Below are 13,420 nucleotides of genomic sequence, written 5' to 3' on the forward strand. Positions count from 1 at the left end.
TGTATCATTACAAGCTGAGCCATTTGCAGTCAGCTGCTTCTGAAATACATGCAAAATACTTATGGCTTCTAACTAGTTTTCAGTGCAGGTTGCTTGTTAGGATACCAACACTTTACCTTTATTGAAATGACAGCTTGGATTTCTATAGAGAACAATGCTTGCAAACTACTTCTGTCAACAATACTCACTTCCTTCATAGCAACTTTTCTAATTAATGAAATCAATTGGTAATTCTTGTTCCATCTAGGTACTTATGTAGCTGCATAGGACACTCACAATATTGCCCTTTTTTAGCTGGGCTTTGGTGGAGATGACAAGGAGACATATGTACAGTCTAAAACTGTCTCCACGTTTCTGAGAAGTGAATCCAGGATAAAATTTTTACTTAATCCTTGGTGACCACCTGAGTTTTTTTGTATTCTGTTGACCCTAAAACCTCTGCTCTTGGGATGGGCTGCACTTTGTGCTGGAGGTTGGTTATAGGTGCCAGTCCCTGTACCCGTGCTGGGGCACTGCTGACCTGGCTGCAGGGATGTGTCCCTATGTGGTGCACAGGGACCACTGTTGTCCATGTGGCTCTAAATGGTTTGCATCCAGCAGTGAATCACAAATAAACTCCTACTGTCCACCTGTGCCACTTAAGTGCTGGGAACAGATCAAAAGTCAAAAGTGCAATGAGCAGATTTGTAGTTGTTTGTATTTCAGGTGTTTTGTAACTTTCACTAATGCTTAGTGGCTTCCTTAAAAAGCCTCTGTATTGTGAATACTACCTTATTTGGTTTTGTGTGTGCTCAAAAAAAAATATAACCATGTCAATCCTTGCAAGGTTTATTTTTCTTTCATAAAGTATTTGAAAACATCAAAGTCTTTTTATGGATTTTAAATTTATGGGCAGTGAAAATACCACAGGAAGGCCAAAAGTTGTATTGTTTTGGCTCTACAGATGTCTTCCTGAAGGATTAAGAGGATCAGCAGAATGCATAAACACAATTTTCAGCTTTTTAAGTTGGTCACTAAAGCATCCTTAAGAGCAGTTTGGGAATCTAGTCCTGCAAGACAAAGCCCTTGATCCTATGACTGAATGATGGTCAGGGGCTTCTGTTAAAATGGTTTAGTAACTTTGTACTTCACAACAGTAAGTTAATTCTCTTGCATTTGAGACACAGTGATTGATCGTGTGTATGTTACCAGTCCATTGACGTATAAAATAGAGTTCATTTACTTTAACCACAAGTTTACGTCAAATTATGACAGTGTTACTATTTAAACAAAGGTGCAGTTATTCAGAAATTATAATGTGGCCACAGCAGTTATCTAACCAGGTCACATTAATTGTGCACACTGGTGGGTTTCTACATCCCACAGTTCTCACACTGCAAAGAAGAATATGTGAAGTTTGGGAAAAGTTTGGAGGAAGAAAATGCTTTGTTGGAAAGGGGAGCACGTGCTGATATTAAAAAACAAACAAACAAACCAAAAACAAAACAAAAAACCCCCAGCTCTTGGAGTTCTCATATTAATTTCATATGTATTAAAGGAAATAACTGGGAGAGTGGAAAGTTGTCTCTTCACAGTTTTCTTAAATGTAAAAAACCCCAAACCTTAAAGAATTCTTTCCAGTTGTTTTGTTGTTGTTTTGAAGTTTTTGCATTTGTGTGTGTTGTTGGTTGGTTGATTTGTTTGTGGCTTAGTTTGGTTGTTGTTTTGGAGTTTGGTTGGTTTGTTTGTTTCCTTTAATCACGTGGAAGGAAGTTGTTCAGTGAAGTCTAAACCTGTTCAAGGAGCAAACTAATTATCTGATTACCCACCTCACAGTCTTGGCAGGGTCAGACTGATACTCTTTCATAATTTTAGAGCTGGAAATGATAAAGAGAAAGTAATTTGAATAAAATAACAAATCAATCACTTTATGTAAATAAGTTATGGGAAGAGCTTATAAAGATATTGGTTCTTGCAGACTTTGAGGGGAGGGGAAAAAATGGAGAATATCTTGTAAAAGACCCCAAAAAACCGTATCAGTTCTGTTCCACATTTTTCACATTTCCATTAGTTTTGTCTGTAGAAAGCCTTAAATTTTAGAAGCTTGTATTGCATAATGTTGACATAGCAAAGCTGTGAACTTTCAATATTGGTTTAAAATACTAATGTATTCATATTAATACTTTCTTCATTGATAAAATATTTCTCAAAACAAGAGCACAGTTTGACATATGTTTTAGTAGTAGCAGTGGCAGGTTAAGCAGTTTATCTTCTCTCTGAGCCTACCTGTGCACTACTCATCCCTTACCAGCATTGTGGACATTGTCACCAAGTGGTGAACTGAGTGGGGAGAAAAGACCTGCCTTAAGAAAAAAAAAAAGGGATTTTGACTAGTTACTTTTGAGTTGGTCCATTACCACACTCCTGTTCCCTTGTGCTGAAAAGACAGAAGGGAGGCAAGAAGTAGCAGCAATAAGTAGCTCAGTGTAGGATCTGCTTAAAATTGCTGATTGTCTGAACAAAGCTCGACTATACTTGAAAACAGGGAATTTTGTTCTTTGAAAGAGCGTTAGAAAATTAGTACAGAAAAGTATTGAGAAGAACGTGCTCTTCAAAACTATTGTATGTGAATTTGTGAATTGAATGCCTTTCCTGAAGCATATTTCTTTTGACTTCTGTGCAGGTCTCCATCATGATAAAATATTCTCCTGCTTAGGGTAATTAAGAATTTCTTTCCCTTGTAAAATAAATCTGGATAAGAGTTGGTTATAGTTAACTTGGGTGATGACATTTTCTACCCTTCCAGTTTTCATAAATTTATGTATCACTTGGCTGAGCCTGTAAATCAGCATTTCTAATGCATTTTTAGAGAAGGAAGGCAGATCAGAAAGGTTAAATGTTTGGAAAGATCATGTAGTTGCCCTTAAACTATTAACAGAATTTAGATATAGAATTTCAGCAGAAGGGGGCAAAAGTGTGATTGCAGACAAAAATAATCTGTGGAAAATGGTCAGAAAATTATATTAATTTTACCTAAGCTTTTCTCATTAAAGATGAAAAGAAAATCAATTCCCTGGCTTTTAAGATCTGTGAAGTTCTATGAAAAATGTAAAACCTCATTTCAGAGAGAACTTTGAAATCTCATTCTGTATCTGATGAAAGTGTTTTTTGTAAACCCCCACTTTCAAAATGTTCTATGAAAGAGGAACCACAGTGCTGGGATTACACTTTCACTTTAGTCTTGATTTTTATTTTTTTTTTTAACCCAAGATTTGACATTAAATGTAACTGAAATAAAAAGCCTCTTTTGAGAGGAACTGTTTAAATATGAAACAATTGAAATGGGATGCTTCAAGAGTGGTAGAACTCTCTCATCCCTTTTTGCTTTGAGAAAACAAACGAACAAAAACCAAACAACAACAAAACAAACAAAAACCCTAAACAAACAATGATAAAACAAACCAAACCCCAAACAAACAGAAAACCTACCAAAACAAACAAAACCCAAAACAAAACACACAAACACAAATTCGTCAAATTTTCAGTTTGAGCCAGTGTTTCTGTTTAAGTGGCTGCATTTTCTTGGAATTTGGAGGAACAATGGCAAAATGGTTCTGTAAAGAATTTTTTCAAGAGTCTCTACTAAGGATTTATTGGAAGAAAAGATTGCTGAAAACTGCTGATATTTTATGCTATTCAGTGAAACTCCATCTGCTTCTACCTCAGTGCTACTCAGCCACGTGGCCCAGAGCCTGCCTCTCTTGCCTTTCTGTCCATCAGCTGAGCTTTATATCATTCTGGCCTTCATGCTTAGTGAGACAGAAACCAGGAATTAATAGGAACATGTTGCTGTTGATGGGATGATGGTTGTTCCTCGTCAAGCCTTGTACGGTGTGTGAGAGGCGGTGCAAGGCTGCCGGCCCAGGTGGCTGCCACCCTGCGTGTGTTCATCGTCCCCATCACCAACCTTAGTAGTTAGTTTTGGCATGTGGATTTTATGCTTTGGTGGAAAATGCATAAAAAAAACAAAAAGGAGAATAAAAAAGCACTTGAAAATATTGTTTTGTGTAAAATGCTGATGCATAAAACTGTCAGCATTAAACAACAATGAATAAAAGATCTGAAGCCTGAAAAGTCAGCTGAAAGCGAAAAAAAAACTGCAGAAGAGCTGTAAATGAAGTATCTGATCAAAATACATTGCAGTGGTTGTAAGAGAAGCCCTTGCTGGATGGTGATGATGTGCAAGAAGCTCTTTTTTAACTACCTTTTCAAAAGTATGCTTTAAAGAACAGTGAAATTGTATTTTAAATAAGGAATGTTCAGTTTTCTGTATTTCAGTGTCTGATTATCTTTTTTGTGTTTTGTTTGTTTTTTTTTTTTTTTTTTAAGATCTTGATGGTAATGGCAAAGGCTTTCATCAGTATGTGGTATAATGGGCTACCAGTTGGATGATTTACAGTCATCTGAGACATGATATTTACTTCTCCTCTTCCTTGTCCATGGTAAGTTTTGTTCCTGTGCATTCTTGTTAAATACTTGATTTCAGAGAAGAAACTAAAAGTCTGCAGTGACCTTAATTGGATGTTGTCCCCCTTGTTTTCGTATGGACTAGCCTAGAGTTGTTAATTTACTGTATACATAAAACCCAGTTCTTTTTCTTAAGGTATTTGGGGATGTTTTAAAAAACTTCAAAAAATAACTGTACAAATTTTTTCTCTCTTCTGGATGATTTTGGAGCTGTGCGAAGATCTTGATACACAACTTGAAATGTTATCTTTCCCTTCAGCTTGAAAGTATCTTCACCTCTGTATGAGGTGTTTTAGTTCAAATTTGATTCTAGCCAAATGTTATTTTTGGTGTCACACATACCACAACATATTTAAGAACAAAATAATGGTAAATGTGTCACAAATACATTTCAAAACATGGGTGGAAAAAAATTGAGAAACTATTTAGGAAGAAGATTTTTCAGCTTTATTTTTGCACCCTTATATGTTTTGTGCCTACAATTAATCTGATTATAGTATCTGTGAGCAATGTTAAGTATTGTATAAACAATAATATTAAAAGCAAGGCTTCTCATAGTATAACTGAACTATCACTTCTGATTTACGGTGCCCAGACGTGCAATAAGGGGATCCAAAGCACTTTGTTCATTTGGCTAAACACGTTGACAAACCAAATTTGGATATCAAAATGTTCCAGTGACTGCTCTTTTAACACACCAGAAATAGCAGCTCAGTCTCCTGTCCAAATACCAGGTTAAGCATTTGAGGTCAAAATCCCCACTGTCTTGCTCTTCTCCTTTTTAAGGGTTTTGACATGGCTCTTATTATATGTGAATGGTACTGAATTTTGTGGAATGGTTGCTTAGGTGTTGTTAAAATCTGTCTGTAAATGTTTGTTACGTTAAGCCTGTGTTGAGACTTCAAGTGAGAAAATATATGATGTGCCAACATGAAAGGTATCATTCCTTTTGTATTCCTATTCCAGATTTCAGAGTCCTTAGAAGTATGCAGAAGTAGTGAGAAAAGCAGAGTGACTCAAGCCTTGAGAATAGAGGCAGCAAATTAATGGCATTAGTCAAAGCCATTCTTACGATATGGTTAAGTACTGTAATGAACTAAGATGGAAAAAATACAGTTTCCAGAGGTGTGTTTGCACTTGATAGTGGAAAAGCGTGTCTCAATATCTCATATAAATGGATAGAGATATTTACCAGCAAAACTGGTTACTGTTATTTTTGTTGGAAGTAAGTATTTGCAAAGTGACACAGACAGACATAGGGCACATCTTTTTCATTCCTTGGAGGGCATCTTCTGTCTGCCTCTCTGTTACCAATTTCGTCTGGCTTTGCATTTCAAATTATGTGGCTCCCAGGTATTAACCATACAACTCTGAAACCAGGGAGACGGATAAATAACAAAGAAAACATCACCTCACTTGTTTCCGCTGGCAAATTATTGAGAAAAAAAAAATATTGTTTGATGATTTATCCAGCACCTGTTGATTCTGCAAGGCAGTTCCCCGGGTATTCATTGAGTTCTGCATTGTTCCCTAACCAGGCTTTTTATTTGCCGAATTAGCTGATTTGCTTCAAAGACTTGACCTTTTCTTTTCTCCTCTTCCTTATCAGCAATGTGCCATACATTTCTGAGCCTGTTTTTGCATCCTGAATGTGCACTGATTCATGGTGAAATAAGGGCTTTGTGACAGGTCTGGTAGAAGAACTAACTTCTTTAAACAGAGAAAAGGATGTCTATCCTGTATGTGTAAACACTGCAGGATTTTGTCTCCTTTTCCAGAGGTCTGCTACACCACATTTTACTGCAATTATTCCGTGTCCGCCAGCACGAGAACAGAACCCAGTCCACAGTGTCTCCTTTGTGGCCAAACTGGAAAAAAAAAAAAAAAAGTGTAGCGACATCTTGAACAGTTTAAGAAATGCTGTTTTACATTGTATTGACAATTACAAAAACACTGCATATTTTGGCAGTTTATTTGTCAGAATTGTTCTTCTCTGCAGTCAGTCTCCTCAAGCAAGTAGGATGTGTGTGAAAGGGCATCTTCATGCCCCTCTCACTGTTGTATCCACTGGAGATTCACATAAGCTCTCAAAAACCCAGTGAGTTACCCCACTGCTTCTTTCTAACCAGATTAAAGCCAAAGTGGACATCAGGAAGGAGAGTGAATGTTATCACACAGGATCTCAAACCTAGAGTTTTTTCTACCCTTACTTCAGTAGCTTGCAGAATGATCTCTGTAAGCTAAATAAGGCTTGCTTGTCAAATTCAAACCCTGCAAGAGAAGAAATTATATTCAAAACAGCAATATACATTTAGAATATGTGAAATAATAATAAAGATGATAATAATGGTTCCAGTTTGTTCCCAAATCCTATGCCCTATTAACTAGATCAGAGAAACCTATTACAGAAAGGTACATTAAGTTGATGAAGTCAGGTTTTTAGAGGAGATGGTGGGATCTAAGAATAACTTATGTGAGATGGAAATGGAATATCTTACAAGGAAGGAGTACTAGAAATATAAAATTGTACATCATTCTCTAGTTATTAAACACCTGTAGTTTTAAAACACCTTCCACCCCACACCCTCTTCCTGGGTTTAACTTTACTCCCAGTTTTCTCTACTTCCTACGCCCAGTGGTGCACAGGGATGGGGAATGGGGGCTGCAGTCAGTTCATCACATGTTGTCTCTACTGCTCCTTCATTCTCAGGAGAGAACTCCTGAGAACTCCTCACTTCCCCCATGGGGTCCCTCCCATGGGAGACAGTCTTCCATGAACTTCTCCAATGTGAGTCCTTCCCATGGGCTGCAGTTCTTCATGAATGGGGTCACAGCCTTCTTCGGGCATCCACATGTTTCAGCATGAGGTCCTCCCCGGGCTGCAGGTGGATCTCTTCTCCACTGTGGACCTCCATGGGCTGGAAGGGGACAGCCAGCCTCATCGTGGTCTGTACCATGGACTGCAGGAGAATCTCTGCTCCAGGACCTGGCGCACCTTGTGCCCCTCCTTCTTTGCTGATCTGGGTGTCTGCAGAGTTGTTTATCTCACATATTCTCACTCTCTCTGTTGCTGTGGAACAGCTTTTTCCCCTTATTGACTGTGTTATCCCAGAGGCACTACCGCTGTTGCTGATAGGCTCGGCCTTGGCCAGTGATGGGTCCGTTTTGGATCTGGCTGGTGTTGGCTTTGCTGGACACTGGGGAAGCTTCTAGCATCTTTTTATAAAAGCCACCCCTGTAGCACAATCACTACCAAAACCTTAGCACACAAACCCAATGCAAGAGATGGTGTCAGCAACTGCCAGGTAGTGTTACCATTCTGTTGCCCAACTGCAGAAGAAAAAAAAAAAAAAGCAACAATAAGAAAAGATGGAGAAAGTCTAGACCAGGATGTCAATTTCTTAACTTAAAACAATCTGTCAAAAACTATGTACTGAAACCTCCTATACCAACACTAGGTAATGGAAAGCTTGCATTTTGGATATTTCTGCTATTGAGCTCATTTCAGCCTCTACACGCTAACGGCTTGTTGCAGTTTACTGATATTGTTGTAACTGAAGTGCTGCATTTAAACTGCAAGTCATCATTAATAAGTGTTAAAACCAATCAATTTTTGGTATTTCCATGCTTTCTCCTTGTGGGAATTCAGGGTTCTGTAGACTGCCACTAATTTTACTTGCAGCGTTGCTCTGTTGGACCTCACACAGATGCATTCAGTGAATCTGGGGCTATCCTGTCATGCCACCTGCTCCCAGGGCTGTCTGAACACATCAGAGTCTTTGTTTGGATGCAGAATAAGTGGTGTAGCAGGTACACTGAGAGAATCAAAATGAAGCATGCATTATTTATGGAATAATCACAATTCTACTGAGATACATCCTAAACTCAGATGACTGCAGCTAATAAACAAAAACAAAGGGATAACTGTTTGTCTTGAAAATTTCTGGTTTGGGTGAATTTAAACTAGGTTTTTAATGCTGCCTCAGTACATTCAAATAAAGTAAGAACTCCCCTTTGCTCTTTTACTTTCATTTCCACACGAGTCTATGTACTTCATTTTCCTGCTGATGTTGTGATCCAGAGTCTTGAATAAATTATGCCACAGAAGCTTCAAAAGCTACAGAGAAACTAGCCTCAGGGTTAGGTATTGGGTAAGGGAAGGCTCAGTAACCTAAGAGGCATTGCTGCTGATATGCTGTCTACTAATGATCTTCTATTAGTTGGGAATCTTGACTAATGTTTCTCTATCAGTGTGTCCTGACTGATGCACTAGTCCACGGATCAGTGTGTTATTTTATTTCCTTCTAAAGAGCATCCTTCTAATGTGAGTGTGATAGGGTTTGGATTTAAATGAACTACCGCAAGTGATTTTTTTTTATCTGAATGGAGACAGGAAAATACTTTAACTTTCTGTAAGTTTGAACTTGTGCATAGTTTTCTTCTGAATCCATAAATTATTCATGCTGAGTAACTACCTCTGTGGACTTTTTGGATTAAAAAAATAATAGTAAATGAGTAAAGATGTTCGGAATGAGAAGAAGCTCTGTGGTAACGTTATTGTTGTGTTTAAATTCTGTGGTCTTTAACTGCACCAGGCTATTAAAGACAGTGCCGGGTTTAAAGCTTCAGCAAACTTCCTTGAAAGCATATCCAATGAATTAATATTTAATTTTTAGACATTCTACTGTGCTACTGTAAAAAAGAAATTGCAGACATCTTCAAAGCACTAAGAACTTACTAGTTTTATTAAGGTAAAAAAAAAGGGGGGCGGGGGGGGCAAAAAAATACAATGACATGGAAATACTAGTAAGCTATTTGCTTTTGTCCTTAGACTCTTAATCCAGATTTTTTTCTTATTGACAATTAGTTCTATAAAAACATACTGCAAGTGCTTCAAATCTGTTTATTTTATTCTTCTGCTATGAAGGTAAAGTTTCCAATGGAAAACCAAGGTGCAGTAGAGAACTATCCAACCCATTATCAGTTTGACAGGGGAGAATCTTGGAAAGCTTGAAGGATTTAAATGGTGTGCGATCCAGGAGAGCCACATCAATGATCAGCTTCCTTTGGTGCCTTAGCAACACCAACTCCTCCCCTTGGAGGAGGTCCCATTAGACCTTGCTGAGCTGCAGGAAATTAGTGCAGATACCTCACTGAGAGATCCTTTTGAAGGGATAGGTGGCTTTATTTTAGATAATCTGTAATCAAGTTGATTTTGCGTATTTGTGTTCTCACACTGGCATGCTCCTAGCATTGAAATACATGTCCAGGTGATCTGGCCAGCATCACTTGTGTGCAGGTCAGGAGGCTAGGAGATACCAGCAGTTGTGTCCTCACCACCTCTCTCTTTTGGATTCCTCTTGGCTGGTGGTGACAGACAAGTTTCGGGGAACCTCTTTTGTAGGACACAGTGGTTCATTCATTTGATCATTCACTTCTGTGTTAGACAAATCAGCTGCCAAGTGTTTATGTGTTTTCCTGTCATGTTTCTCAGAGTGGCTGGGCTGGCAGGAGGAGGCATGTGGCATCACTGCATGTGGCCTTGGTTCTTCTCCTTCATACCCTTCTGACTCGCACAGCAGCCTGGTTTACAGTGTAATTAATTACGTAGTTTTAATTTTGGATACATAAATTGAGAAAATATGCTAAATGCTTACTATGAGAGTTGAGTACCTTACAGGTACCTAGAATTAAACAACCGAAAACGTGCCTAGAAAATGCAACTTTGTTTCATTTTAAGAAAAACTGAATATATCCATCTCCTGTTTGGCGGATGTTGACTGAGATGTATCTCTGAGATGCTTCATTTTGATAACTCCCAGAGTTTCTTACAAAAAGGATTCAATAGGGACTTGGTGGGGGGGGTGGGGGTGCGTGCGGGAAAAGTATGCTACTTAGAGCAATCAATAATTTGTTCTTTTATAGTTAGGAGGCAGACTTCCTTTCCAAATACTTATTATTTCAGTGTTTTTGGAGGTTTATGTTACATAAATATACATGTTGGAGCTAGATTTTCATATGACCATAATTCTGAAATAAACAAGATAATATTGAGATGGTTGAAAGCTATGTGGCCCCAACTGTGGGAGAGGAAAGCAGGCATTTGGTTATCAGAGTAAATAACATTTAAAAAAAAAATATATATAAAAAGTGTTAAATAGACTGAATTACTTTTTTTTTTTTTTTCTAAATTATTGGAATACTTACGAATATTTATAAAACCTAGGGACATGTGGGCTGTAAGCCCCTTGGGAAGTCTCCTCCTGTTCCAGGTGGCACCATCGCTCCCCTCGGGTGAGGGCAGCCCTGGGCTCTGCTCCTGCCAGGGCTGGCTGCCCATCCCCTCTGCTCCTGGTCCCTGCTCACACCGGAGGGTTTTCTGTGCTGCAAACCCATCTCAGCACGTGGTAATGTTGTGAGGTTTCTGTTGGCCTGAACCTCAAGGGTATAAAGGTCTTTCAGACTGGAGGCTCTGCCATCAGCCGTGTCAGTACTCCCCCTAATATACTGTCAGCTGTATATTTGCCAATGTGACCACTGAACAGTATAGGCCACTGAAATTTACCTTGTTAATTTTTAAATTTTATTCTTAATTATTTTCAACACACCAATGTAATCCTTTGCCTAATAGCAGAGAACTGTCTCAAGGACATAAGCCTGAATTAAGCATTAAGCCTGAGTTTTAAGACTCATTTGAAAAGTAGCTTCGCAAAGCACTATGTAGAAACCAGGTGAGAATCACTGCAGTTCTCTGACTTCCAACTGATCAAATGCATATGGTATCTGTATCTCCTCCAACTTTGATTATTCTCTTAGCCAGCATCAGCAATAGGAGAAAAGAAGAAAAGAGGAACCTGGTGGAAAAGACATAGCTTATGAAAAGCAAGTTGTATTTCTCAGCTCAGGGAAACAAAATCTAGGCTTTTGAAAGGACTAATGAAGTGCTTGAGAAGGGGAGGAATGAGATTCATGAGTTTAATTCATGCTGTTACAGCAGGCATCCACAGTTCAATTCTGCATTCATTGCTTTTACATGAGCACTATATTAAATCTGAGTAAATTTATTCAGAAATTTAGATAAGATTTTTTTTTTTTTTTTCGTTTTACTGTTGCAAATAAAAGCATCTAGATATTGGCAATTAGCTTGGAGAGAAATATCTCATTGAGATCAGAACTGTTGCTAGAAAACTAGATCAGTGCAGGTTTTTAGAAGTAGATTGGTAATACTTTCTGATAAAATAACTATTGTTTATAAATGACATTCACCTTCTTAGACTCTTGTTACACTGAAACGCTGTTGGATACCCTTCTTTGACAGAAAATTAACAAAGTTGGGGGAAATCAGCATAAAATCCTCAAAACTTTCAGTCTTTTGTGTAGTTAATCTTTAACTTCATCTTTAATATCCTTCTCTGTTAAATTTAATGCCTGCTTTTTGTAAAACCATGTAACACTTCCCCTTATCAGCTTTCCTCTCATTTTTCCCTTTGTATTATGCTGTTTTTATACAGCTTTACATGAACATGTCTTTTGACTGCATTTTAAGTGAATTGACTGCATTTTATAGTGGTTTGTAGCAACTAATTTGGACTATAAGTTTCTGTGGGTATGCATTTCTCTTGGCAAATTTTAAGTTTTCTGCTAAATTATCTGTTTAAGTGCTGCAGTGAATAAAATTGTTATCCAAAGTCATTCTTTGTCATGCTGGTACTAAGGAAATAATTATTTACATATATCAGAATGCTGATTTTTGTTCTACTGACTTAGTGTTAGTTTGCTGTATGTCATTAACCGATGACCTTTTTGTGTGGTGTATATATATATAGGGGGGTTGGACTAGATGATCTTTTGAGGTCCCTTCCAATCCCAAACATACTGTGATACTGTGATATGTATGGAGACATATAAAAAGATGAAAGAATAGTTTAAATAATATAGAGACACAGAGACACTTTATAAAAGAAGTTATTCGAGGGGGGCGGAAAAAAGAAGATAATTCTCTTGTGATATGTTGTGAGAGGTGAGCAAACCTGGAAAGTAATTTACTTCCTTTAAAATAAAACCTTTTTTTTTTTTTTTTTTCATTGCATGCTTTATCTGTGTTCTGAATCCATTATTGTGCACCTCTTATGACACTGATCTGTATTATAAAGGTAGGATTCATCTGGTATCTCTCATTTGTCAACGGGGAGAGGCAAGCAACTCCAGAAGGCAATTCCTCTCTTACATCTATCTTAGATGCTTATCTTAGAAGGGGATGTATTACCCTCTGGAGTTGGCTGTGCATGCAATATTGTTATTTCCTATTTTAAAACCAGGACAAGATAAGTATTAAGAGCTCAGTGCTTCCTGTAATCCTTTGTATTTTGTTGGAGCTGTAGCAATTGCATCTCTGGAGGGACCACACTTGTTCGAGTGCATTCTGCATTTCAAGTACACAAAGGCTCTCAAAATGATAGAAACTTTCAGTCTGGAAGATACAATACTCTAACCACTGTTACTATGTAGCACAAGAACAACAACAAAAATCTTAAATTATACTAGTACTTAATCCAAATCAGGAGTGTTCTTCTGATCTTTTGTTTGCTTGATGGTTTGACATTCACAGAAATAACACTTTCACCACGTTCTATTCTACCTGCTACCTTTTTATATGTAAGTAGAGTGTTAAATTTTTTAAAACCAAGAGTTCGTTTGCAAAAAAAATAAAAAAAAGTAAGATCAGAAGTAAGACTTCTTGAACCATTTTCTGATTTTTGTATTTGTTACTGGAAAACACTAACGTATATCAATAATGCTAATGTAGCTAGCTTGTGCAGTGTAATTTTTCTTTTATTGAATCCTGTATTACCTCTTTTGTAGAAAATCTTAGTCTTATTATTTTATTGGTGTGGGTTTGTGTTTTGTTGGTTGT

General features: G+C 37.6%; 1 protein-coding gene across 1 annotated transcript in view; it reads left to right on the top strand.

Moving 5' to 3' along the window:
* Nucleotides 1-3,939: 3,939 nt before the first annotated feature.
* The window catches only part of CHRM3 (cholinergic receptor muscarinic 3), a gene marked incomplete at its 3' end in the record, with an annotated part of 192,636 nt that continues 183,155 nt past the window's right edge, over nucleotides 3,940-13,420 (top strand). The window contains 1 exon segment of the mRNA XM_080342702.1: nucleotides 3,940-4,481. Within this exon segment, the coding sequence (XP_080198828.1) occupies nucleotides 4,450-4,481 (32 nt within the window). The 5' untranslated portion in view covers nucleotides 3,940-4,449.

The sequence above is a fragment of the Nesoenas mayeri genome (genome assembly GCF_963082525.1).
Source record: "Nesoenas mayeri genome assembly, chromosome: 3".
NCBI lineage: Eukaryota > Metazoa > Chordata > Aves > Columbiformes > Columbidae > Nesoenas > Nesoenas mayeri.